Source organism: Tympanuchus pallidicinctus, unplaced genomic scaffold, assembly GCF_026119805.1.
Source record: "Tympanuchus pallidicinctus isolate F22 unplaced genomic scaffold, pur_lepc_1.0 scaffold8, whole genome shotgun sequence".
NCBI classification, from domain to species: domain Eukaryota; kingdom Metazoa; phylum Chordata; class Aves; order Galliformes; family Phasianidae; genus Tympanuchus; species Tympanuchus pallidicinctus.
The window spans coordinates 2,851,448-2,878,953 of NW_026294802.1; the positions used below are offsets into that span (position 1 = coordinate 2,851,448).

General features: G+C 45.6%; 1 protein-coding gene across 4 annotated transcripts in view; it reads right to left on the reverse strand.

Annotated features, from left to right (window-relative positions):
* LOC128073229 (chromatin remodeling regulator CECR2) overlaps window positions 1-27,506 on the reverse strand; it is a 97,884-nt gene that overhangs the window by 19,507 nt on the left and 50,871 nt on the right. For 2 of the 4 annotated variants that reach the window (XM_052667855.1, XM_052667854.1), the window contains exons 3-9: window positions 11,120-11,303; window positions 10,251-10,390; window positions 9,657-9,761; window positions 8,963-9,012; window positions 6,403-6,572; window positions 5,603-5,680; window positions 674-830 (exon numbers count right to left, since the gene is read on the reverse strand). In XM_052667855.1, coding sequence (XP_052523815.1) covers window positions 674-830; window positions 5,603-5,680; window positions 6,403-6,572; window positions 8,963-9,012; window positions 9,657-9,761; window positions 10,251-10,306 — 616 coding nt within the window. In that variant the 5' untranslated portion in view covers window positions 10,307-10,390; window positions 11,120-11,303. Of the gene's footprint in view, window positions 1-673; window positions 831-3,717; window positions 5,505-5,602; window positions 5,681-6,402; window positions 6,573-8,962; window positions 9,013-9,656; window positions 9,762-10,250; window positions 10,391-11,119; window positions 11,304-27,506 lie in introns of those variants that run through there. The other 2 variants (XM_052667856.1, XM_052667857.1) reach the window with 2 other exon arrangements.

Here is a 27,506-nt window from a genome sequence, read left to right on the forward strand (position 1 = left end):
TTTTTTCCCTTCCCCTTCTGATTCTTTATCAATTTAAAGACTCACAGTACTGATACTGTTATGCAGCATGAGAACAGTTTCATGAAGACGTTGTGTTTCCCTAGAGCTTCAACAGCCCAGCCAGTCACTGTGGCACAGCAGAAAAAAACTGAAGTTATCACTTGCCAGTGCTCAGTTTAGCCTGGTCCTCTCACCTTAAGTTTTCTAGCTAATGAGGGCAGTAGGAACATGAAACTACTATTCTTGCTACTCCCATGTCATCCCTTTCCATTTTGTCCTGAAAGGAGTCCTTTCGTCATGCAGCAGACCAAAGGGACAAATGGCTGTTCAGCAAGAGTAAAGTCAGCTAATCCGGCACACAGAGAAATACATGAGGACCACAGCAGGAAGATGGAAGGAGGAAGCAGAGGAACAATATGAATGGTGGGAGAAAATGAGTATAACTCAAAGGTAGAAGACAAAACTGAAGGGCACATAAGATAACAGTCATCAACACAGAGATGGAGGATGAGGCAAAAAGAAACTACTGTCAGACCAATTTGTCTGAGCCAAGTCCAAGAAAAGACATCTCCATTAGCATGCCTGGCAGGGGAGGAACGCAAATGGTAGATCTTAATTCAAGGCTTTGGTCTCAGCTTCGAAATCTCCCAGCTCTGCTTCACACTGCACGTACCTTCCACTGCTTTGACCTTCTCCTCCATCTCTCTCTTTCTCTCCTCCTTTAGCAGCTGCTCCTGCTCCCTTTTCTGCACCGCTATAAGGATTTGGCGCTCCTCTTCTTCCTCTCTGCGCCTCTGCTTCTCCACTGAACTGAGCACATTTGGGTTTACCTGTGACAGAACAGTGCACAACAAAAATGTAATGCATTGGCTTATTCAGGTCTGAGCAGAGGCAGGTTTACTTTGAGCAAGTACTAGGCACAGTGAATGCTGGAACGACAACAAAAAGATTTGCACATGTGAATTCTCAGATGAAAAGCAACACGCAAAGGAAAGTTACTTGTCAAGCAATGAAACCCTACTGACCCAAGGAGAAAGGAAGGAGAAGTAATTGGTTAGACAAACTGCTGCTCCATCAGAGATGTATCTTTCGGATTTCCCTTCTGGGCAAAGAATCCTGGCTGTTGATATCTCTATTTAACACCTTCTACTCTTTCCATTAACCGAGTCTCGAGCTGCAAGAACAAGCAGTAAAAACTACTCTGCTGAACCTGGCTCTATCATAAAACACACAGTACTTGGGACAGAAAAAGAGACCAGTATGGCCTTACATCAAGGTACTCCTTGTGTTTCAAACTGTATTTCTGTATGCTAATCTGCCCCAAACTAGCTCTTGCTCATTTATTTGGGCAGTTTTTTTTCTACTGAGTCCCCTGGCCAGCATTCTCATTCAAGTACGCCTGGTTCTTTATTGCACTACTTCCTTACCTCCTCATGCCCAGCAGGCTGTAAGGCTGTGTTTGATCCCACTTAAGACTGCACACTTCCCAGACCAGGAATTGCCTGCTCCTATTTCTCCAATAAAGTGCAAAGTATGTATACCACAGTGTGGAATAACCTTTATTGCTTTAATTTAATTAAACGACAAATGAATCAGTCAACCACTCTTTGACTTATGCAAGATCAAGGTAAGTGTGCCTGATAAGCATGGAATGCCTACTAGAAAAGAACAACGTGCATAGTTTTGTTCACCTTCATTTTCAGTGACTAACCAGCAACTATCACTTAGGCAGAAGGCATTTCCTGAGGATTAGCAATCAGCTGGAGTTCCCTGGCTGGTGCTCAGACCATCAACCTCCCCAAGCCTATTATAATCCCCAGAAAAAAATCTGGCACCATGGTTACTATTTTGTTCTTGTTTCATTATCTAGAAGAGAAACCCCCAAGTGTCTTGGTAAATGCCCAGAAAAGTTATCTGTTTTACCACACATTCATTCCCTCTCTGCCTCTCCTTCTCCTGTAGGCTGCTACCCTATAGTATCCCCATGTAGATCTCCACAATGAGCATTCACATGTTATTTCCATGTCCCCAGTAGAAATACATCAAGATAATTATGCTTCTACCACAAGCAGCTACAGAAAGAAGCCTCCAGTATGAGATTCTTCACAATATCAGGACCTTAGCCTGCATTTAGGGGCAGACTGGACAGCACAAACACCTAGTCTGTGCTGACCTTTTTAGGCAAAACTCACAGCAGGATCTCATCACCGGGGAACTCTGCCTATGTTCTTCTCCTTTTTAGATTCTGCCAGCTATTAGCAATTAACGCTTGCACTAATTTCCTAGGGAAACTGTTCTGTGAACCCCAGCTTGTTTAGGTTAGCCACGTTCTCCTCACTTTCAGTCCAAAGTGAATTTTTCATCCTCTCATTCCATCCAATTATGCCTAATTACGCTCCTCAGTGTTGGCATAAATGTTCCTCTTCTTCAGCCACATTCCAGTGTTTATGGGCTTCCTCAGACACTTGCACAAAACTTCTGTGTTTCTGTACCTAGCTTAAATGTTTCTGCATAAAGCAATCCTTCCAGCTCCCTAATCATTCCTGTTGTATTTCTCAGATGCTTTCACCTCCCCATCAATAAGTAAACACCAGGATGCCCAGTACTGGCACTGGTACATCAACTACAAGAGATTAAGAACTTACAGAATTAGGTCTTGCATTTTCACTTTCTATTCTTTTCACCTCTTTCTCAACCATTCTACTATCCTACCCTCTACTCATACACTGCACATATCTTTTCAGCTCATCCTGACAGTCTTGAAAGAGTTTTCTTCTAAATTTCTTGTCCAATCCTTAAATTATAATAGAAACAAAAAACAAAACAACAAAAAAAAACCCTTTGTGTTCTGCAGCCATTAGGAAGAGAAAGAGGAGAGCAGAAACCAGCCACCAGAAGTCAGCACAGTAAAGATTTAATTGAGGATGTGACCATCAGCCTTTAGGTTCTCTAGCCTGTAGACCTAAGCCAGCCTGGCATGCCACACTGATTTGAGCAGGTGGTGCACAGATAAGGCCTCCTCCTCCACTAGATGCATACAGCATCCATCATTCAATACCTACAGAAACATGAACACAACATCCAAGTAGCAGTGGTGAAACCAGGACCTCTCTGAGCCTGCTGGGTGCATTGAGCACTCTAAGCTGTAAAGGCACAACACAGAATCCACACCACATTCCAGATCAACCCACCACAAATGTGGCATTCACACAGCAGGGGGACAATGTCAGGCAAAGCAGACGATGCCATCCTAACAGATCTCATAAGAGAAGAGATGACAAACTCAGTCTAGAAGGTATCTAAGGCTGCAGCAGATGCCCACAGTCACAGCACGTGCTCCCCTGTAGATCTTGCAGTAGTAGAGCAGCAGTGGCAATGCTGGGATGGGCTCTTTGAGACACTGCAGATGCAGAAATAGCTTCATTTCCAGAGGGACCTACTGCCTGCTGCCCCATTTACACCCATTGGAGCTGACTGGGCTCATATCTCAGAGTTAAAAAAAAAAATATATATATATGAGAAAACAAAGCCAAATAAAATTAGACAGGAGGTCCCAAACTCATACTAGGTGTGACAGACCTACTGGCAAGACAATCACAAGAAACTAACACAAGTTAAGCCTTCTTCTTGAAAGAAAAGGTGGAAAAGGGCATTTCTCTTGGCTTAATACTCAAGTGAAAACAACAACCCACACATCTGTGACCATGGCATCACCACCTCCTTCCCTCCGCCAGAGAGCACTCCAGGACACAACATTGCTGCCTCCCCCAGACCCCAAAAGGGCAAGTTTTCTATCTTTTCCTTTGCTTTCAGACAGTGGGTATCAGACTTCAGGAGGAACCAGAGGCACAGATGCCCCCAGCACTTTGCCCTTCAAACCCTCTCTGCTCCGATTTCTGCTGCACTGCCCTAATGAGGGTGCTGCTCAGGCAACTCTTTAATGAGGAGCTAATCTGAACCACCTGTTGAGAAACCCCCGCAGGATTAGGAGCCTATGGAGCAGTTGTATCTTGGACAAACGCGGCATCCACTTCGTGGAGCTGGGAGGAGGGGGTTACCCCCACAAGGGACCTGAGCTTTTCTCCTCAAAGTTTGCCTGCTGCCCACCCCTTGCTCAGCCAGCAAACCATCAGACATGCTGGCACCTTCCCTCCCTCCCTGCAGCACACACAACTGCCACATCCCTCGCTGTCTGGAGATTCACCACCCTGGTGCTGCCTGGCTCGCTGCTCCCCAGCACGGCAGGAGCTGGGAGGGCCCCCGCTCACTGGAAAACGTTTCACTGGCCCACAGGCAGCAATTAACAACCCTCTGCAGCCGCAGACCTGGAGCACCTGCGGTACTGATTAGCATCATTCAGGCTCCATGTGTTTCCCACTCCCCTTCTCCACTGGGATTTCTGCTGCCTGTGAACAAACACGTGGCCCTGCGTTTCCTGGATGGGGGGCTTTGCAGAGAGCAATGCTGGCCCCAAACTGACCATCACCAGGGTCTTATTTTCCCCTCTGCAGGTTTTTATCTGCAGCATGATGAGAGGCTCTTCCTTCCTTTATGTATTCTAAGTAATCATATTTATTGTGGGGAGCTGTACTTTCTCCTTTGTTTTGCAGGAAACACTGACATACGTGGAATATTCCCTGCCATTCAATTTCCCAGCATTTGATAGCTTTCTGGGACAAAACACCAGATAACTGTGCTTTCATTACATCTGCAGTGAGGGATTATGCCACAGCCTGATAGAACCAAGCCACTTTTTTCCTCCAAAGCTAATCCTGTGTTGCTTGACCGATTTCTCTGGGCAGCAGTTGCCAGTTCAAAGACCCCCCATCTCCGCCGTACCGTGCTCCTGGCTGTGCCAACGTGACTGTTGGGAGCTGAATGGTGAACTGAATTGGAAAACTGATCTACGTTAAAAATAACCCCAACCAAAGAAAAAAGGTTATATTTAACTCCAGTCGTTTTCCTGGGTCTGGTTCACTGCACAGACACACAAGCAGCAGTGCCGTGCCATCAACGGGGCGGAGGAGATGAGGGTGAGGAGGCACGGATAGAGCTGCTTGAGCTGGTCTGACAAGCGCTTCTTTAAACAGCCTAAATTGTGATTTTTGTTTCCATCTGATTCCCCCTAATTCAGCTCTGTGCTGCATCAAGTCCTTGTCTCTCTCCGCACTATCTACACCCTCATGTGTTTGCAGCCTCACGTTTTTCCCTTGGCTGAATTTCTGTCATTTCCCTTTGTAAGCCAGTTCTTCCAGCCCTCTCATCCTTCTTCAACTTTTCTTTGAACTGCCTCGAATGTGCCAGCACTTTCATTGAAGTGGAATTCCCCAGGCTGAGCGCAGATTTCCATATGCAGCTGCACCAGCGTCTGCAGCAAGGCCGGTTACCTCTGCGATCCAGAGGGCAGCACCTCCCTGCTCACCATAGAAACCCTGAGTGTCAGCCTGCGTTTGACCGGCATTACCACCCATCTTTCTTTCAGCACGAGCACTTTTCAAACGGCTCCTTCCCACTGAATAGCGATGCTGTGGTTTATTTTTTCCCCCAGGAGGCATCTGCTCTCGCCTCCCTCCGTTGTCCTCCCCCTCACACCCCCCCTCACCTCCTGCTTGATTGGTTTGATGGGCTGATGGTCAGACATCCACCTGGGAGAAAACTCTGTCCGCTGTAGACGCTTCTCCTGAAACAGGGTTGAGAATTGAGGGAAAGAAAAAGAGAGTGGAGGAAATTAGGGCACATCAGTGACAGTGGCAGGAGAAACTCTGGGGGAGAGAAGTGACCATGAAATCCCTGTTAGCTTTACAAAGGTAGCAAACACGCTGAACTCAGTCCAAGAGTACCATGCTGACTGCAGAGCCCGTTTTACAAAGCCTTCCAGCTGAAGGATCCCACTTCTATTCTGACCCATCTGAAAACATTCCTTTAACGGACAGTACCCATCAGAGTCTGAAGGCTCTGACATACTATTTCAAGCAGACTTAAAGAGGACGGCCAAAGCAGCAACTGCCCCTGCAGTAGAGCCAGCAGAGAAACTGCAGTAAAAGTGAAATCAGAGGCAGTTTGCATAGAAAAGCCAGGCAGTAAATCGCAGCAGTTCAAAGCAGACAGATTCCCTGCTAGCAAGAAAGGGACACAGAACACAGCTGAAGACAGTAACCCCTTCAGCCATCCTACCAATGCTGATGTGCAATCATGAATCAGATCTCTAGCCCTGCCACTTCATCAGGGGGAGTCTTTCTCCCTGTAGATAAGCTAGACAGCCCCTATATCCGGGGCGCTTGCAGTCTGGAGGTGGGAGCAGGATGGGATGTTGTCTGCACAGTCAGCTCTCCTTCTGTCAGCAAACGTCCGTGCTCTTGGAAGTGGCCAGACAGAGGTAAACAGGATGTTATGCCTCCTCACCTTCTGTGCAATCATGTTGCAGATCTCCGGCAGGAAGTCTTCACTCAAGAGTTTGTAGAGCTGCCGCTCTCTAAGGGAAGTCCTCTCTCTGAAGCTCTCGGTGACCTGCCTCCATTCCTCTTCCGTCTGGCACAGCAGCCACCATGTCCCACGGCCTGGCCCTTGGGACCCTTCAACAGCATGCAAGAACGTTATCTCCACAGCAGTTATGACTAAGAACTTTTACCCCTTCTCTTCTCCTACTCTCAGGGCTTGGGAAGAGCAAAAGACACTGTTCAGGGTCACTGCTAAGGGAAACATGCTCTAGCAGGGTAAGCACCATCAATGAGCACAAAAAGTCACTGCTGTAGACCCAAAACTCTTGCCCCACTGGAAGTACTGTTACCTCCCCTAGTGACACTGCAAGTGATGCCAAGACAGGGGAATGACACAGGTGAAGAAGTACTGGTAGCGTGGCACTCTCCAGTTTCAGTTCTGACATACCAGAGGAAAGGATTTAATTTGTTTCTGGTAACGGAGGCTGTCAGCCAGAGCAGGACATAGAGTAATGCAAATGCTTGATTTAGTCTGGCAGCAGAATAAAAACACTGGAAATGAATGTTATTTGAAATAAGCCAACATTTTTTTTAATTTTTTTTTTTAGTGCTGCAAACCTTTGCTGCGGTGAATGAAACCTCCCATTCTACCCAAATGAAACGTTTTGTTTGCAGGCACTTGAAAGAACTGAAGAGGAAGTGAAGGACGGGGTTCATCGGGCTGCCAGATGAGGGGGAAGTTGCAGAAGTTCACATCCCATCCCTGCTTGATCCAGCGTCAGATCTGAAGCAGATCTCCCACCGCTCTGAAGCATGTCCCAACTACCAAAACATTCGGGACCGTTCTGCTTTGTGTGAAACATTTGAATATTAATGGTGAAGGAAAGGCTCTCACACAGTGGTTGGAACACCCACCTGGAAAGAGGCAATGCTGTTCCTGCTGCACAAATGTTTACTCAGAGCAGAGAAGCCTCATGGGTTGCAACTTGCATGTTTGTGCCCAAGGATGCTCTCTAGGCAGAGTTGGTGGACTGCTTTTGGGGAGGGGGAGGATTGGCTCAAATCCTTTTGGGCTGAGGAGCTTTCAAGAAAACCCAGGCTAATGACTGGCTACTGGAAAAAAAGCAACAGTTGCCGCCCCACCATAAGATGTCATGCAGCTTCTCACTGCATTTTCAAACAGATTAACAATGAAAAAATAAAAATATGCAAAAACCAGAGCCTCTTACTCTCTGAACCTGACCTTGGTCCCTATGTGGTTTTGAACTGTCAGCAGCTCCCATATGCAAGCTATCAATCAGGTTCCCCTAGGAAGGCTGGGGAGCTGTAGCCTCCCCCTGATCCCCTGCCCTTGGTCACACACCTCAACTCCATGGCAGCTCCAGGTCACAGGCCAGCACACAGCTGAACTCACCATCAGCTGCAGCTCACGTTCATGTAACTGGGATGGCAAAGGAGCAACTTCACACTTACTTTCCATCACTCTGGCTTTGTGATGCTGTCTCTTTGAGCCAAAGGAGGCAGAGGAGGACTGAAGACTGTGATACCTCAAGCTATTGCAGCCAACCCTACTGGGGCTTACTTGCGTGCTGCCCCCAAGTCTGCCCCCTCTATTTCCCTTCCCTTGCCAGCTGCCTGTGGCCGATTGGCTTCAAAAGCAGCCAGGACCAATGCACTGCTTTGTGCCACCAGAAGATTACTCCGCAGCTAAAGTGGCACAATTTGCCAGAAAACAACGATCTGATAAAACCCACAGTGTCTCATGCATGTAGCTTCAGCTCTGTCTCTTGACTCCAGAGCAGCAGCCAGGAAATCTGAGCACAAAAGCAGAAGGGAATGAGGCACGGTAAGACAATGCCACAGTTGCCTTTTATTGTGGTGGAATAGGCAGGCTGAGCCTGTGAGTTATGTGGAAGCCTAGGGATTCTCATGTATGACAAATGAGCCCAGGTCCCCTCAGACTCAGTTGCACATGATGTTGCCAACTCTCTTTTTCTGCTTGCCTCATTAACCCTTAGGTAGGTATCTCCCAGTCAGCACTTAAGAGCACTGAGCTCAGTCACCAACAGCCCCCAGGAGGGAAAGGTGAGGAGAATCAGGGAGGTCCTCCCCTGTCTTGGCATCACCGACCTCGCTCTCTTCCCAGTCCGTGCATGTGGCACGAAAGAAAAAAATGTGCTTGCTACAAACAGGGGCTTGCATTCAGCTCACCCCTGGAGAGGCAAAGGGCCGTTCACAGCCCGTTTCCATCAACTTGAGTGAGAAGGTAGGCCCCTAAGGCCTCATGTAACCCAATAAGTTACATCTCTTCATCCCAAGCTAATCCACAATAAGATAGGAAGCAGTCAGGTGCTCAGGCTCCCAGCTGCAAGGCAGCCTGTAACGCTAACCCTCCTTCCAGACTTAGTCAGACCACTGACAGACAGACTCTCCCTTTCCCAAGAAAGGCATCTCCACAGGCTTTGATAATTTAAAAGCTGTGTTAGCTGATCATATCAACTGTGACCCCACAAAAATCTCTTTACCATTTCTTATCTGAGTCTCACGGATTAGCAAGTTCTCTTCTGCCTTCTCCCTACCAAAAAGAAAGAGAAGGAGTTATACAATAAATGCATTACTTCACATCACTGAAACACTGCTTCTGAAGAGAAGAATGAGGTTGCAGCAATGATTCAATGCAGAGCAAAACCACGGAAAAAAACCTACTCTTTTTAAATACATATGTTTATGGACACACACATACATATCTACACATATATACATTTACGACAGCTTTGAAAAATTTGAAGAAGTGAGGGATGCAGGGCAGTATTTCAATACTCAAGGGAAGTACCCCAAAATATGTACGGACTCAAGTGGCTAAGATTTTGGCTTCAAGCGCTGCGCAGTGAGTCAATGTACGCCTTATCAAGAGCATATCCCCTAACACTGCACAGAGGAACTGCATTAGAAGTGAGGCAGCTGGAAGAGCGATACCCAGTGTTTCACCAAGCTTGGCTTCCAGCTCAGTCAGAATTTTCTTTGGAAAGTGATCAAAGCATCCACCAAGCCTGAGCTTGCTTCACTTCAGAGATGCACTGAAATTATGGTTGCATGACATATACATACTTACCAGAGGAACCCCAGAAGCACATTATATTATTAATTGCAAGAAGTATCAGAGAGACTTTCCTCTGGGAACACATGCATCCCACATCTCTTGCAGGAACCTTTCCATACCTCAGCAAATTTTCCTCCAGTAGTTTTTTCCGCTTTGGGGGTCGCCCTCGTCTCTTGCCTGTTTTCCCAGGAACGTTTGGAGTATTTGTCTGTCCCCCACATCCCCTGCAGAATGGCAAAAACACCATGAAATATTTGCTGAGCACGGGAACTGTGGCTGGCGGGGACAGAGAAAGGCAGGGATATTGGAACAGCTGTGAAGAACCAAAGCAAAGGAGGGATTAAATCAGAGCAGCCACAGGACGGAGAGGAAAAGAAGATGAGGGTTTCCCCCTTGCTGAGAGCTTGCTCTGGGAGCCGCCGGCACAGCGCGGGGCAGCCAGCAAGGAATGTGGTGGGGCGGGCGGCATCGCTCAGCAGCAGGCTCTGCTGGTGCCACAAAGGCTGCAGGCTGGCTCCGGCACATTGTGCCACACAGGACAGCTCGCAGTCTGCTTGGCAACTTCGTGCTTGCCCCGTGCTGCTGCAGCCCTGCATTCCCAGCCACCCCCTCCCGTGACAACAGCAGTCAGGCGGATCCCCCTCCGGCCAGGCTGGCTGCGCTGTCCCCCTCCCACCACGCCCTGGGCATAGGGGCATTTGAGTATCCGTTACCTGTCTGGAGCCAGCTCTCCGTTGGTTTTCGCCTGCACTGGGTCCTCCTTGTACATCCGTGTGCCATAGAAATACCAGTACAGAGCCCCGCTGCTGTCTTCACCCAGCGGCTCCACACGGAGGCTGTCAGCGTCCAAGCCCTGCACCCACGGGGAGCCCCCCGCCAGACGGTGACAAGTTGAAAAGCAGCCACACTGTCACACAAAACATGATGACACCCCTCCGCAAACACCTCCCTCCTTCCCACCATGCCACAACAGCAGTACAGCTGCTCCTCCGGGTCGATCTGGGAAAATGTTACTCCTGGGGGGAAGGCGACGTTCGCTCTCCGTCCAGGGAGGGATTGAGATTGGCATCTCTAATTTGAATGGCCTCTCTCGTTTTAACATTTCATCTCTGGTGCTCCTGACAGCGAAGGTCTAATTAGTGCTGGCGACAGCCATGCACAGCCTTGAGAAGCTCCCTCCCCCTCTTCACCACCCTTCCCCCATCCCCCAATGCACTTCAGTCCTATCCTTTCATCTCACACCATCCCTCAGCAACACAGCCCCAGCTTGCCCAGCCCCGCCACTGCAGTTGGAGCATCTCCAAATTCAGTCATCTCAGAAAGAGTAGCTAATGAAGCCAACTTGCTTGGTGACTTTTATGTTACAAGCACATCCCCATAGAGCAAGAGCCTCAGGAGTAGTCCTACGTCATTGACTTGGATCCTCTGCAGGGTGAGAGCTGGGGAACAAGATGTGGAACTGCTGACACATAGCACTGCCACCAAGAGTCTGGCCTCAAAATATCCTTCCCAAAAAGATTCCCTAATCTGGCCCACAGCCAGGCCATTTCCTCTGTCCCCACATTCCCACTGCCCAGCGTACCTTGAGGAGGTCAAAGACATCATCTGCATCGAGCCGGTAGTCACAGAGGCGGTGCAGGATCTCGACTCGGGTGCGCAGTGGTAGCTCCTGAAAGGTGGACTCTCGCAAGGGGTTGGGTTTCCCTTCCTCCAGCTCCCAGCGGTAGTTGATGATGTCCTCCAGGTAGCTGTGAAATGTCTGGGATCTAACCAAGGAAACAAACGCCCACACATAATGTAGTTTGCCACGCCAGAAACACCTGGAACAATCAAACAGCTCTTCACCTTGCCACTCGCTCCTCATATCTGCCATCGCTAAGCCAAGCTCCTCTCTCTGCCCCTTCTATAGTTTTCTATGCACTGGTTCAGTGGCTTGAAACTTTAGTAGCTGACCATCTCCACCACCACTATTTCCTCTCCACTTTGCCACCGTACACCTCCTATATTCCTGTTGTGGGCCCTCTTCTCTTCTCCCTTGCACTCCGAGGTGCCTCCTTTTCCCACCCATCCAACTCTTCCAGTTGCTCTGGAGTACACCCACAGGGCCCAGCCAACACACAGGACCTGTCGTGCAGCAAAGCATACTTGCTCCCAACAGGGGTAAAGTGTGCTTTCGGAGTGAGGGTTCAGACCATTGCATTCTCTTCCCTAGTCTGCCAGATGATCAAATCGAACATTTGAGTTCTTCTTAAACACTACCCCTAGAATGATCTTCCTCATTTGCTAGCTGGGCCACATTAAATCCCCCTTTCTTTGCCAGCAGCTCACCACATAATCCAAGGAAATGCATTTCTTACCCTCATCTGTTGAGGATAAATGTTCCTATCTGACACAGACTGCTGGTGGAACTTAAAGCTAAAAGAGCTCCTGGCTATATTTTAAGGAGAGCTTATTCTGACTGCTGAAAATTTAAGGAGAGGGTATGAAAAAAATGGCTGGTGAGGCCATGTGCCCCTACATACAACATTTTCTCGAGATCTATCTATATCAATTTGACATCCGAGACTTTCCAGTCTTTCTTAGTCTGCAAGCACTGAGTCCTGAGCATAGAGAAGGGGATCTCCCCCTCCCGCACCCCGGCCATTCCTGCACACACGGGAAGTCCATATGCCGGCAAGAACACCACTGGGTACACACTCCCACCAGCTCTCAAAAAGGCAGCTCAACTTGATAGGTTTTTGGCACAAACTCATTGCTCTATATGATTAATGGAACTGTGCCAGCATTACAGAATTGCATTTGCCCGAGAAATTTCTAACTACCACAAAAGCCATTATTTTTAAGCACGAGACAGAGGAGCAGGATCCAAGTGAAAGACTGTTAGAAGTCAATAAGAAGCTACCTATTAGACAGGGCGACTTAACGCACTTGGTAAAGACTGGACTTCTTTACAACAACCATGATGGGACAATGACTGCAAGAACAAGGAAACAGATGCCACATGATTCCACCTGGCAGTGTTTCCCTTCCTCCTCAGATGGAGAGAAATTGATGTTTTGCTCCTCACCAGCCTGCAGATTGCTCCCCACCAGCCTGCCTCTTTCTGACGTCAAATGGAAGCTGACCTCTCAGAGCCAACTCCTTTCACCGGATGAATTTTATCAGTCTCCTGGTTGTATTTAACAACAGATGCTTGAATACACCCAGATCTAATGCCTTCTGCAGCCTAGAGGCTGTTTCCTCTGCATGACACAAGCAGATCACTGGTCTTTCCAATCTGAGTGTAATTGTTTTGCCTCACTAACATCAGCAGTCAAACATATGCAACTTGAGAAGTTCCCTACACGTATGATGTTTAGTTAACACAATGAAGAACTGCTCTGTGAAGTGATTTCTGTCTCGAGTACTAATTACAGTATATAAAATACTGAAAGTATGCTTTTTCTCTGAAATTCTCAAGCACCATGCATTTACCCTAAGTAGCTGTGCATTCCCACAATGTCTTCCTCATTATACTCCAACCCAACTTTCAGCAATGACTTCAAGTTGGCAAGAAGCGTGGTATTAGATTCAACTTTATAGCCTTTTTTGTGTTTGAGGGTGCTCTTTGATCACACAAAGTTTAAATACTTGATATTTACAAAAGCCATCAGATACATATGTATGTATTTAAAAAATACATGCATTTTAAATACATCTATGTATTAAAAAACAAAACAAACAAACAAAAAAACAAAGAAGAAGAAAAAGATTCAACTCAAGCTCTCAGAATAGAAGCAGTGACTAGAATATCCTCTTCTGAATGCAGACCAACACCTATATTCAGACGTTAAGTCCATCGTGGAAGCATTTAAGCTTTCCAAAAGCATCTGAGTTCAAGGCATAAGATTATTTCATTACCTTTGATATAGATGATCTGTCTATTTACAGTAAAACTGACCAAAATACCTCCACATTTTTCCCAGGATCCTAGTTGTGACATAGGATGCCTGGAAGAAGCAGCAAAGGGAACAGAATTTTGACCTGTTAGCCTTCTGGCTGATTTTTTCTTCCACCAAAAAAGAGGGACAGATACTCTTACTACTCACATGAGCTCATTGATTTTGCTTTACCATTTTAGTTACTCTCAAAGAAAACTGATCCAGGAAGCCCTGCAATTCCAAAAGATCATCTGAAATCTTTGTCTATGTAACTCTCATTCTCTCTGGGGACTGGCTCTGTTGACTTATCCAATTTGGTTTGAGTTTGACTTTCACATAAGTGGCTAACACTAGAAATTTCCGCCATCCACTCAGTGTCCAATACATTACAAGCTCTGTTCTCAAGAGTACTCTGAGTTCCTACCCCCATCAATTTTCAAAGACGGCTACTGTGCATTTGTCGCTTTGAATAAGGATAGAAATGAGAACCAGAGATGGGAACCAGATGTCTCAGGGCATTCCCAATCACTCTCAATCTTACCCAATTTATATTTTCCCTCTTCAAGAGGTCTGGCTTCTTTTCTCCAGACAAACATGGGGTGCTCGTCTTCAACCTATCTGCCACACCTATGGTCCCCACTTGGCTGGTCTCCATTAAATCTCCCTTTGAAAAAAGGTTCTGAAACAGATCCCTTGGATTGAACGAGAAAATCTACAGAGAGCATAGCCAACTGTGAGACCTCACACCTTGGAGTTCTTCCCCATTAAGACATAAATGCTTCAGACTAATCATTTAGCAGTAGCTATAAAATCAGAACCCAAGAATCAGAGAGACAAGGTCCTGGAGAGGAACGGCCTGGATGCAGTTGTCAAATACCTTTCTTTACAGCTCTAAATAAGACAGAGACACATCTGCATGCTTGGCAGTCCTAGGGCGTCTCTGCTGCAGTTGAGAATCTCCAAAAACCTTTCTTGTAGGCAAGAAGAAGGCAGGGAGATCACTGAGTTGAGATAGAGATACCTCTTCTTCCAAGCTTCTCAGCATCACCGAGACTTGTAACAGCACTCAACCAACAGAAGCAACGTTAAGTGACAAACGTCCTTTCTTTTCTCTAAAAATAACATGTGGGAGTGAATCGATGCGCAGACACATTCTGTTTCAGGACAAGTATCCAAAGGAAAATCAGCTCTTCACTGAAAGTAAGCTGGGGCTCCTAGAAACTGTTTAAGAGAGAGCCCATGGCACACAGTGATTGTCACCATTTCTCACCCTTCTCCCTTCCACTGCCACGCAGCAAAAGCTTCTCCCATACAGTTCATTAGCAAAAGAAAACTGTTGTAGAAATCACCTACAAAAGGTCAGAAGAGTTAATTACCTTAGAGCACTCTGAGACTGTGAAACTTCTTCCTTCCCACAGTAAGTCTTCTTCCCCATCCCACCTTCACTAGCTGCAGCACCTTTAACATTTCAGAAAACCAAGGCAGTTTCCCTCACTTGTTATAATATCTCTGCTCTGAAGCTGCCACTCAACATGCAAAGCAATTTGGATAGCTGTAGTGGGGAAGTGGTGGTATAATACATGACTATCTACACGATATGTCCCAAGTGGATGCAGCTGATTTCTCTCATGAGCCCAATGTAATTTTTCATCCCTGACTGTGCTCTGAACCCCCCTGGGCTGCTGTCAGAGGTCCCTACCTTTTTTTGCAATGATTAGCAAAGAGGTCAAGCTGAATTGTACCTGTGGTTGAAAATTTTAATCATACCTCATGGACCTCTGTGCACATAAAAAGAAATCTGGGGCACAGGGAAGGACGTGACCTAGCACATCAGTGTCAAAGGGGAGAAATAACTGCAGACAATCCACAAGAGTACTAGCGAGGCTTTGGCTCAAGTTGCCTGTGATCTTTAGCAGCAGCTGCAAAAAAATCAGGGCATAAAGACGGCACGAGCAAGTCTAAGGAGGGGCTCCCCCCAACATGGGTATCAGCGTCCAGAACAGTCGGAGAAATTATACACCCCCAGAGAGCCCAGCGCTGCAGCTCAGCCATCTGCCTGGAGGTTTCTCCAGGAAATGGGAGCTGAGCACTCCATCCTCCACCCGGCCATCCCAATCCTGCAGTCTGCCACTGCTGGGGCTCATCCCGCTCCCCAAGGCACCCTTCCCATTGCCTGGGGTTTTGATGCGTTGGGCAACGCTTTGCTGTCAGAAAGACAGTGAGGACAGTTGTGGAGCAAGCCCCTTCCCAGTGCATACATGCTTCCTGCAGAGCTGCCTTTGGACACTGCCAAAGGACAGAGTAAACATTTCACAGGGCTGACGTGATGCAGAGAAAAATTAATTTGGAGCTCCTGGTGAGCTCAGCTGGGAGAAGATAGCTGCCCCCACGGACCCCAGCCCCAAGGGAACCCTGTAGGGCAAACTCAATGTGAAATCTCTTTTGAGTGAATCCAATAAGAGTAGGGCTAGAAATACACACCTACACTTATTTGTTTGGTTTGTTGTTTTTGTTTTAAATCCTCATCTCAAAAGGAAGCAGAGCCACTTGTGCTTTTTAGTTTTAAAGTCTCCAGAGTACATCAAATCTTGGCTGGGAAACTGTAAACAAAATCAAGCCAAAAAAAAAAAAAAAAAAAGAAAGCAAAAACAAACACTGATTCAGTAAGAGAGTCCTTGTGTCAATCTGCACTTCCCGCAGGCAGGGTGCCATGGCCCAAGTATGGAATTACTGTCACAGCATACTTCCCTATGCGGTCAACTGCTGCCAACTTTGTTACAAGCTCCCCCTCACCACTCCAATTAAAACAACAACAACAACAACAAAACTTTAAAAAAAGCACACACAAAAACCCCAAGCCTGTGAGAGTAAATATTGGATTAAAAGAAACATTAGGATAAGGAGTTGGAAACACTGGAGACAAAAATCTCTCACCGATGCTCAGATACTGCTGGCACACATAGATAAGCCTTGTGAAAGTTCAGATGCTGAATAATTGCCAGGACCACTAGCTAGGATATCTATCGCGTTGACAGGGTTCTAAGTCTCCTTCCATTTAATTTGCAAAATGCAATGGGAGAGTAAATACTGGAACACACTTAAGCTACAAGGGCTGGTAAAATGGTAAGCCTGACCTACATCTTATCCCAGAGAGTGCATTCTGCACCCAAAATTAAAACCAAGGACCCTGACCAAACCAGAGGATGACAGACAGCATGAACAATTATAGACCTCCTCCAACACTGAGGACATCTTCAAAGTAGTCTGTGAGAAGGAAAAGGAAAGCAAGACTGGGAGAGCTCAATTTTTTCCCCCCAAAGAATATTTAAGCAGGAACAGAATTACTCTTGTATTTCCTTTTGCAGAGTTAGCCAGTAAGAAAAATAACAGAAGTGATATCTCTATCTGGTAAAAGCTTTAAAAGCTGAAAAAGACTTGGATTGTCTCAGCCACCCACCATAACTGTTGCATTTACAAGAGGAAAATAGACTTTTTGGGCATCTAATTCATAGTGAACAGGATTATTTTAATTTTTTTTTGCCTCTGTGATCTCTCAGTTAAAAGAAACAAGAAAAATCAAGGTCTCATCAGAACAGATGTTTTATCATGGAATTAATTTTATGGACTGAAGATATTTCACCTTATGGGCTGGCACCTTTTAAGTTCTGAATTGGCAAGAAGGCACCAGCTTGGTGTTGAGAGTCACTCAGGTGCTAATGAGAGCATTAATTGACAGATGGCATTCAAGATATTTCCCCCCGCACAGAAGACAGCTTCTTTGCTGTAGCAGAGATCAGGAAAGCTTAATTCTTAACAGGCACACAATGCTTCGGCACAAAGGCAAGCCCAGTAGAAGGTAATGGGAAGGATTCAGGGTTTGCTGGGATGACCTCAGTCAAACATCATTAACAGGGTCAGGAGAAGCAAAGCCTATTTCAGAAGAAAAAATAATGTAAGGGCCCCCATGATCAATCTATCCCGGCTTGTCAGAAAGAGAAAGCTTAGGCTGACCTCAGAAGCAATATGAGTTAGTACTACCAGCCTGACCTTGAGCTCTCATGTAACAATGGAGACTTTTTTTTTTACTGTATTAATGAGCTTTCTTATCTGTGGCGGGGGAGGAAGGCTTATGGACCAGCTTGCACTTTACCTTCAAACCACTTACCTTACTCAGAAACTCAGTCAGGCACGATGCAGGGGGAAAAAAAAAGACACTACCTCATCCATTGGGGATGAAAGAAAGGGTCAGATTGGAATATTGCCTATTTCTTTCCAAGCCCTCTGTGCGCGTCTCACTCAGAAGGTGTGCAAGCCAACACGAAGCGTGTATTCTTCAGACCGTGGGCCAACTTGTGATCAGCCTGGCAGAAGCTCAAGGGCAACAAGCACCTTGAAAGGCCTCCCCTCTGAGCACTTCACTGCAGCAGAGCAAAATGACCGAGGAGCAGGAGATCCGTGAATCATGACCTCAAGCTTTAACGCCCATGTTTTGTTTCCAATCCAGCCAGCAGCTTCCTGCGTTGCTGGTGGGGACTGACCTTGAATTCCAGCCAGGACCAGTCATGAGGGAAGAAGTAACTCCTAGCCTCACCGAATTGGTGACAGCAAGCTCTTTGCAGAGCCCTGGGAGAGAGGAAACAAACTCCTAGCCTTGCCCTGCTTTTCCTTGTTATCGTACCATGAGAAAACCAGCTGACCTACATGGGGCTACAAAGGAAAGGAGGACATTTTACATTAATGGACCCTGAATAAGACCATAAAACAGGAAAAATAAAAAAATTGGACAGACCTCCAGAGTGAAGTTCATACTCCCACAGTTAGAAAGAGAGCAAAGATTGCTGGCATGGGAGTCCAACACTATGCACATACAGGCTTGCCTGCTTTGCTTCACTTTCAGCTAGAACAAGTTTTCTGAATGCAGGCACTGCCCAAACCCCAAGCAATTCTATGGTGTACTTGTGTGGCCATTCAGGAGTGTTGGTAGTGAAGAAGAGGAAAAAGAAAATAGAAGAATCAAAGTGCTCTGATCTCTATCTTCACCTTTGCATGAGTGACATGGCAAGACATTCTTTCTACTTTACAGCCATGGTTTTATTTGAAACCAAAAGAACAAAAAATAGCCAGTTAGTAAAAAGTGTTCTGGTCAAACTGCTGGACTGAGCAGCCTGAAACACAAGTCATGGGAGATTTCCACATCCCTAAAAGATACAGCTAAGACTCTCAGAGAAGTTGAGGACAGCAGAGTAAAGTCAGCACCCCAGAAATTCCTGTTCCCTACCACTCACTTGCCCATCCTACAACTTTCTCCAGAGCTCAAATGTGGCACTGAGACCACCAGAACAAACAGGCTGAAGAAATGCTTAGTGGAGACAACAGGATTCTGGCATAGTTTAGGGCCTTTCCTCCAACATAGTAACACAAAGTTAGGACAGGAGGTTCTCCAGCAGAAGGGCTACTTGATCTTACAAAAGAAATCTAATTGGCAGTGTCGGATACAACAGAATCTACCATCCTCCCAGCTGAATTCCTAAACTGCTTGTGTTCAAGACTGGATATCAGGAAAAGGTTCTGCACCAGAGGGCGGTGGGCATGGAACAGGCTCCCCAAGGCAGTGGCCAGAGACCCAAGCTGCTGGAGTCCAAGGAGCGTCTGGACAGAGCTCATCAGACATATGGTCTGATTTTTGGTGGTGCCATGCGGAGCTACAAGTCAGATTTGATTATCGTTATGGGTCCCTTCCAACTTGGAATATTCTGTGATTCTAGGAGAAGACTTAGCTCAGAGAAACCAAGGCTGTCAGTAGCTAAGAGCATTCCAGTCCTGCTCTGCATCTTCTTCCATCTTACCTTGAGCAATCTTCCATGGAATAAACATTGGAGAAGCTGGAAGGTGAGCTGGCAGACATGCTGTATCCCACAGAGAAGCAGAATAGGAACAGCTATGGAGCGAGGCAATGTCTCCAGGGAGGCTGAGAGAATGGAGAGCTGATGTGGGCTGTCTAGTCTAATAAGGGATCGCACCACAGGAGCATGTGCTGGCTTGACAGAAGCAAGTGCAGCCACTTAACCTGGACATGACAGCAGAAGTGGGAGTGTTGCTTTGCTACCCCAAAAAAAGGGAGCACAAAGGAAGAAGGAGAAGCCACAAGGTCACCACAGCTGCTTACCCTTCCAGGAAGGTTCCAGGTCTGCATGCGCAGACTTCTCACCCTAGCAATGACAGAAAAACTGGAAACCAGGCAAGTTTTCACCTTGGGCTCTTTAGTGCTACAGTCACCAATGCATGGATTAGATGGAGATGCCCTTTCACCCGCTGAGAGCCAATGTGTGCTGCCTTCTGTCTCATATAGGCTCATTTCCCTCATGTGAGAACCATGAGGCAGTAGGTCTGCTCCCTCAAAGAGGAAGCCAAATGTAAGAAATGAACTCACCTCACGAGCCAATATGGCAATAGGGCATACTTTAGCTTTCTTCAGCTGCCCATAGTCCATGCTTTTCCCGTGATTCTGTCTTTTTTATCTAGCAGTCGCCCTTTGCTCAACATAACAGCTGAGAGTGACTTGTTTGTTGTTTTGCTGAGAGAAGACAGAAAAGAAGAAGAGATACTGGAACTGATAGAGCGCTGTCCCGTATCAGCCAGGTCTGAAAAGGCTCTTTCCTTTGGCTGGCAAATGCTGGGGACAGTCAGGAGTGCTGAGATAAGTGTCTATTTGATCTTCTCTCCCCCATTCACCCTGGGTTTCTCACTGTTTTATGTTCACAAACCGCCAAGGCAGCTAATCAGTGCTCTGTGACCCCTGTTAATTGGGCTGTGAGAGAGAAAGGCAGGACTGGCAGGAGAAATCACACATACCTGTTACTTTGAACTGTCTTGCCATTTTCCATCTCCCTGCTTGCAGCAGCTCCAAGCACCCTTCTGTGAGCCAGGGCTTCTCTATTGTCATCACCAGCCCCAGAAACAGCAGGAGAGGCCACAAGTGTTATGTATAGTTGTCCTACCTCTAGCACCTCAAGGTACATGGAGACAACAAAGAGGAATGCTGCATCTTCAACCTAACTCCTTCCACGTGAGAAGGCAAAAGTGATTTTTGATGAAGGAAATACAATCCAAAGGCAGTGATGACCTTTCTTCCTATATGCCAACCAGTTCCTGTCTTTATCTGCCTCCTTGTTGCTCTATCTCCACTACAAAAACAAGAAAATAAGCAGATGCCCAGCATTCAGTTCTCTGTCTCAATAGAACAGCAGCCTAATTGGCCAAGTAAGCTGGAGAAAGCAAGCAGTTGGTGTGAAGATGTAAAGTGCTGAAGGACAGAAGGGTTGGGTTTGTCACGTCTGGTGGGTTACTTGAAGGATGAGGAATACATGTATGGCTAATTACATACACACTGGCTGCATTTGAGCTTTAGGCAGGAACAGGGGTTGTCTGCGTGTTTTTGTTTGATTAGAGAAGGGAACAAATAAGAATATGAACAGCAACAAAACCAGAGCAGCCAGAAACATCCCAAATAGCTGAAAGTGTACGGTGGCAAAGGAAGAAAAGTCCTGGGTGTGATAGGGATGAGGACAAGGATGCATATGCTGCCCAGACAAAGTAACAGAATATTAATGACAAGATAAAACTTACTTAAAACATAACTCTTCTTCACTGCCAGCTCAACTCTCTGCTCAGCTGAGTTTCCATGAAGGGAAATTTATGCTCTCAGTACAAACAAAATTTTGGTCAAGAGGTACAGTCAACAGGAACTCTCTCCCCCATTACCGATGCTGCAATTCAACTGAAAACTTATAATTGCAAATCAATGGTTTTGCATAACTGGGATAAAAGGGAGAAAGAAAACTAATTTTGCTGGAAGATCCTGAAACCTCACTGTGGTGAGCACATAGTTGTTGCTAAGTAAATATGTGAAGACATATGTGAATCAAAGTAGAAATGTTTACAAGGAGGTAATTTGGGACAATTTTAAAAATCTTTTTTCCCACCCCCCCTTAATTGTAGTACTGCATAAATATTATTGATTTGTGCTATCTTCCACAAGTATTCCTGAGTTTGATTCAGGTTGACCATGTTCAAACCAAAGGTGTGTTGAAACTCACCTGCTCAGCTTTGCCATATTAACCCCACAGATACTGTGTACTCCACAGCTTATCCAGTTTCACCAAAAGGTGCAGTAATGAATCAGTTGCCTTCAAATGTGAGGTACAAGCCAGAAGATGAGCAAGGAGAGGTTTAAACTCCAAGTGGAAATTATTCTCAAACTATTCTCAACAACAACCACTACGCATTTGCCTACCACCACATTGAAACATGCTCCAGCATGGGCCCAGGAAAGTAGATAATATTGAAGCTTTTTTTTTTTTGTCTTCATGCCTAAAAATACAAATCTCATTTCCTTGAGATACAGTTGAAATTCTAAACTAGGCATCTGGAAAGGTCTACGAATCTTCAGAAAACTCCTGGAAGGATGGTCTGTCAGATATCCTGCTTGAGTGGGAAGACGACTTGAGCGTCTGCCAAGCAATGAATGGTTTCTGCTTCTTTATCAGGGGCTGCACTAAGAGCAAATATCATTCCTGGAAATGAGTGCTGGACGTTATAAAATAACTGTTTCCAAAAAAGTCTGTAAATTGATGGAGGCAGAATACTGAATAACGTGGGATGATCACTTTGGTGCCCAGTTCTTCAGTCACAGGGGAGACAAGACGCACACCCCCAACAGTGTCAGATGCTCTTTACCATCCTTGAAGAATCGATCTGTTTAGCCAAGGGAGCCCAAGAAAGAGGCAGTGCCAGTTACTGAAGTTTTACCCAGAAAGGAAGGTAGAGTTGGTAACAGTGTGGTACCATCCTGCACTATGTTCAAGGTGGAAGAGTACCAGAAAATGACATTTCACCCAAGCCCCTGCAGAAGGTTAATGATAGATAGAACAGAAAAATTTTCTGCATCATGCCTGAAGGAAGCTTGGTGTCCAGGTGGCATGTAATTCTGAGGGAATTCTCAAGGGAAAAGTCTAATTGTATGCCATTCCTCATCGTGTGATGACATTGATCTTGGCTGAGAAAGGGCCAGGGAAAATGGTTTTCATTAAGCAATGAACTCCCTGGAAGGCTAGCAAATAGGGCTGGAGAGCTGAGGAGAGTCAGAACTCAATGCTTCCTTACCCAAAGAGATCCATCACTGCAGCTAGACTGGGAACATAATTTTTCCCTGACAGCATGCTAAGTAAAGTGGAAGGAATCTCCTGAGACTCCAAAGTGCACTTTTCTGCCAGGCTCAAAATCAGAAAAACACACCACAGAATGTCAAGAGGAAGAAGAGATGTCCAGAGGCTCAGTATCAACACCAGGATGTGTGCTGAAGGTACTGGTGCACATGCTGGTACCCACGATTAGGAAGGTAAGCAATGCAGTGTCATGATGACCAGCACTGAGATCAGAACACAGGTGCACTAGGCAGAGAATACACTAATCTGTAGGACACAGCTGGTCTCCTGGTGAAACATTAGATCACCAAGAGAAGATTAAGCAGCACTGATGCCAAACTGGAGACTTTACAAGCACAGCAGCAGGCAGTAGGCTTGATGACACTGACAGACTTAATGGATCAGTAAATTATGTCACTCTTTGGATGCAACTGAAAAGCAAGGAACCAAGGTTCTCCTCAGAGCATACGCTCACAAGGCAATAAATCTGAGACACACCAATTCCCAGGGTTAGTTTTAGAGCTTAAGGAGCAGTTTCGAGGCCTCAAAACAAAACTATCCTGGACACTTCTGATCACAGCTCAACAAAGGGAGATGCCTTCCTTTCACAGATAGGAGGCTGGATTTATTAAAAGGAGTCAGATAAAGCTGGAAGCAAAGTGATGATCCTGAAAGGCCCTGATGAGCAGGTGAAAGAGAAACTCCTCCAATCACAGCACAGACGGTTGCCTCCCATCACTGACGGTTGCCTCCCAGCACCCTTCAGGAATCTGGAATGCTGCATTCTTCTCCACTCAGCTCTTTCCACCTCAGGCTTATCAGGCATTGAGGATGGGAATCATTCCTAGGCATAATGATGCCACAGCACAGACAGCTTTCGAAGCCTGGGGGCTTCTGCATTGCTACTCTGTCAAGTACCTTGGGCTTTGAATAACAAATGCCTGTCCCTTGAGGGACCAAAAAGAAGAAAAAAGAACTGGCGTTAGAAGTATTTATTAGCTAACCAAAGAACTATCCACAAGTTATTAGATAAAATAAGAAGGGAGAGAGAAGGATCTGGGTGCTCAAGAGGGAAATGAGTACCCTTGGGAAAGCTAGCTCTGTCCATCTGTGTCAGTGGCAATGCTGGGGAGGCTGGAAAGCCAGCCAGCTACGGCTTTGAAGGGCTTGGCTAAGAGAGGCTTTGATTTACATAGGCTGGGTGCATAGCCAGTGCCTACTTATCTGACCTGGAAGAGACATGCGGCCCTTCAAGGAGGAATCTCTGCTGCCACACAGACACAATTATGTACGAGAATTGCTGTGCTCTGACCACACTGCCTCCAGGTGCACAGCTTGACTCTTAGTATTGAGTTATTTCCTCTCCTTTTTGTGGCTTACTCTACGTGACCTTGGCAACCAACCACACACTGCGCATGCTCAACAACAAGCTGCTCCAAAAGTGATGAAATGAATGTTAAGGCACAGTACCTTCTGTCTCAGTAGGGATGAACACAGCTTTCTGGATGGTCAAGGACAATGGAACATACCTAGAGCCTGACTTTCACCTGCCGACCTGATACAACAGCAAACACTTTGGTCCATTTGTTGTGGCACTTCATTTCTCCCACCGATTACCTTAAAAGCACCACCCAGGCTTCAGTCTGTGCTTTCTGATTTTCGTCTCTATACCTTCTTCTTTCTACTCCTGTTATTTGATGGTGACACTCATTCCAAAGAGAAGCAGATCAACTCCTGAGAGCTGGAGCTGATCAGCTTAAGAAAGACACAAATACATCTCTTATATTCTGAAAGAGCAAATAAGAATGATGCTCATTGTGCTTCACATTCAGAATGGAAGAGGATCATTACTTACTATTCATTCCTGGATCCTTGAAGAACAAGAGGAGCCAGCTTAATGCTGCACTGTTCATTCTTAGTGCTCACCAACAGAAACCATGCTTCCAAATTATAGCCATAAGGAAGCTCAACAGTGTTGCTGCACTGTACACTATTCTGATTGTTTAGGGGTTGTAGGGAGGACCTTAGGGTATTATAGTGATGATGAGCACTGAGGAGAAGGAGCTGGACTTATTTTACTGATGATTATGGGGAAATAGGACACATTTGTGTATTATGGCACAAATGCATTTGAAACAAATCCTTATTTGCCTTGCTGCTCACAGAAAGATGCAGTTAATGTGAGAGAAGAGAGTCCTTTCTGAGGCAAAAAATAGCTGGCATAGGGGTGGTCTTCGAGCAAACAAGCTTAGTGAATTCTTGTCCTAGAACCAGCCCTGCAGTATTTTGGGGGACAAGAAGTAAGAACAAGTTTTTACAGATAAGCAAGTAGATCTTCAAAAAGACTTTTTGTGTATTTGTTTCAGAACAGGCTTTTCCTCTTTTCTCCAAAAGTTTAAACTACCTGTGCTGCTTGAGTAAAAAGGAAATGGAGTAAGGATAGAAGATAAAACAAGGTAAAACTAAAAGCAAAAATGATTTTGAACAGAAACTGATTGTAGTAGATTCTTAGCTGGCCAGTACCTACCTCAGATGTTCATCAAGCTCACTGGGGTTAAAAGGCTCCAGAAAACGACTTCTCCAATACTTGTCCTGAGGCCAAAGACTGGTTTCAGAGCCTCACTGAGGTGCTAGGAGGTGACCTAACAGCACAGATGTGCTAGAGCAAAAATCCTGTACCAGTGGTTTGGAACATCACTATTTTGAAATGCAAGACAAAGGTTTTAGATAGAGAGGACTTCCACATCTTGTCCCTTTTTCTCCATCGTTCTTTCTTTATCTGCTTCCTTCTGTCTGAACATCAGACTTTTTCCATATGCTTTCTCAATTTATTTCCTTGTCATCACTATCTTCCTCCTCTCGGGAGTGTTTAGTTTGCAATATCAAAAACTTAAACACACAGCTGTCCATTTCATATTTGAAACAACGACAGCAGCATTATGGCATCATTGCAGTTTCCAGGGCCCTTCACTGACTGTTCTTTATCCAGCCTTTTAAGTCTAGCCACCTATTCCTTCCTGTCAATACTTTGCATAACTCCCTCTCCCCAGCTATCCAATCTATTCGTCTCTCATCCATCTGCCCTGGCAATGATGCAGTTTTCACACACACTGTCTTTCCCACCACATCTGTGGAATAGCACTTCCAGAGTACACAACCAACTTTTCTTCAAATTCTTCTTTAGAGATTCATTTTATCCATCTGAGAATCAAAGACGCTTACTTAGCTTTATTTATACTCAAACTCTCTTTAATTTTATTCTACTGTACTACTCATTAATCACTGAATGACCATGTTATTTTACTGCTGTAATCTCATCCTTCCTTTCCCAACACCTGCCAACTGCCTCATTTCCACTTTTTACCCTTTAAAAGCCTCATCTTGCGTGGCTTGGCTATTATTACAATAAATAGTAATATTAGATGCAAGATGAGCAATGCAGCCACTTCATCTCCCTCGCCCCCTGCTTTGATGATCTCCTGCTTTGATGATACTGGGCCAATTTGAGAGGCCATCCACCAATCTCCACGACATACGCAACGCAGCACTTGTTAAAAGTCAGGCCCTAAATAATGCTGATCTTGTTGATATTCACTTGGCACTCATGAATATGATTCTGACTTAGTGAGGTGGTTTGTGACTGGGCCATTGAAACAGTTGTTGTAATCGAGGTCACTGGCACAAGTGCAAGCATTGGCTGTAAACTCTTTCCAAAAGGTATTGTTCCCCAGGTCTGCTGTGACAGAGCTGAGACTGTCTGCCCCAGATATCCCCAGATATTACGGCACCAACTGAGGCATTGGATCCATTCAGACTGTCACGGTACGGCAGCTTAGCTATTTCTGCAGCCTGGTTCATCACAGTATCCATGAGCTTGAAAACCTGGCACTGGTTTACCAGCTATCCCAGACAATTTGCTACTTTATTCCCTACACCAAACCAATATACAGCAGTTTCTGTAAGGAAGCAGCTCTGTAGAGTCATCTGCAAAGGAGCAATTTCAAGATGTGAAGCATTTTACTGAAGGCATTTCTACCAAAGCACCCTTTAAAGACAAAGTCCACGGAGAATAAAGAACAAGGGTGAACAGAAAATGACAAAGCAAAAACAAGAAGTGAAATAGTCAGAGCTACTAAACACAAAAGCAGGCATTCTGCCCAGATGGGTAAGACGATTTCAGATTATCCCTTATCTTTTTCTGGTGATCACTCGAATACCTGATTACAGAACAAGCATTAGAAAATCAGTAAGAGTAGAGGCAGTATTCTGGATTGTCAGTTCTACAGAGAGGGAATATAGTTCTTCAGTCATCACAGTGGGAGTCTCAATGCCTCAAATGAGGATAGGAGAGAAGTAATTCAGAAAAATGAGGGCAGAGAGGGAGTTAGGGAAAGTCCTCATTAGAGCAAAGACTCCAAGGTTAGTTTACAGATCCAGAAAGAACGGAAGATGGGCACAAAAAACATCCACCTGGGAAGAAAAAAATTCCAGTGCTTTAGGAGGGCAAATAAAAAAAAAAATAATAATTGAGGTTCTTGAGTAAGCAAAGGCTTTCTGTGGTGCCGTGAGTCAATTATCTAATTTTCAGTAACCATGATGGACCAGACTTCCAAGATTAAAGAAGCAAAGTCTCATGGGGCACAGCAAGAGCTGCGAGATTGTTTTGCTCCTCTCCTCACTTTCTTGCACCTTTGTCCACGTTGAAAAAATAAAAAGGGACACATGTTATAAGAAAAGTAATTAAAATGTTCTTTCAAGAGACAGTAGCATGTAAAACATTTCCCAGTGAGAAGCACGATGAAGTCATTGAAATTTTTTATGCCATCGCATTGAAAAGTAGCTAAAA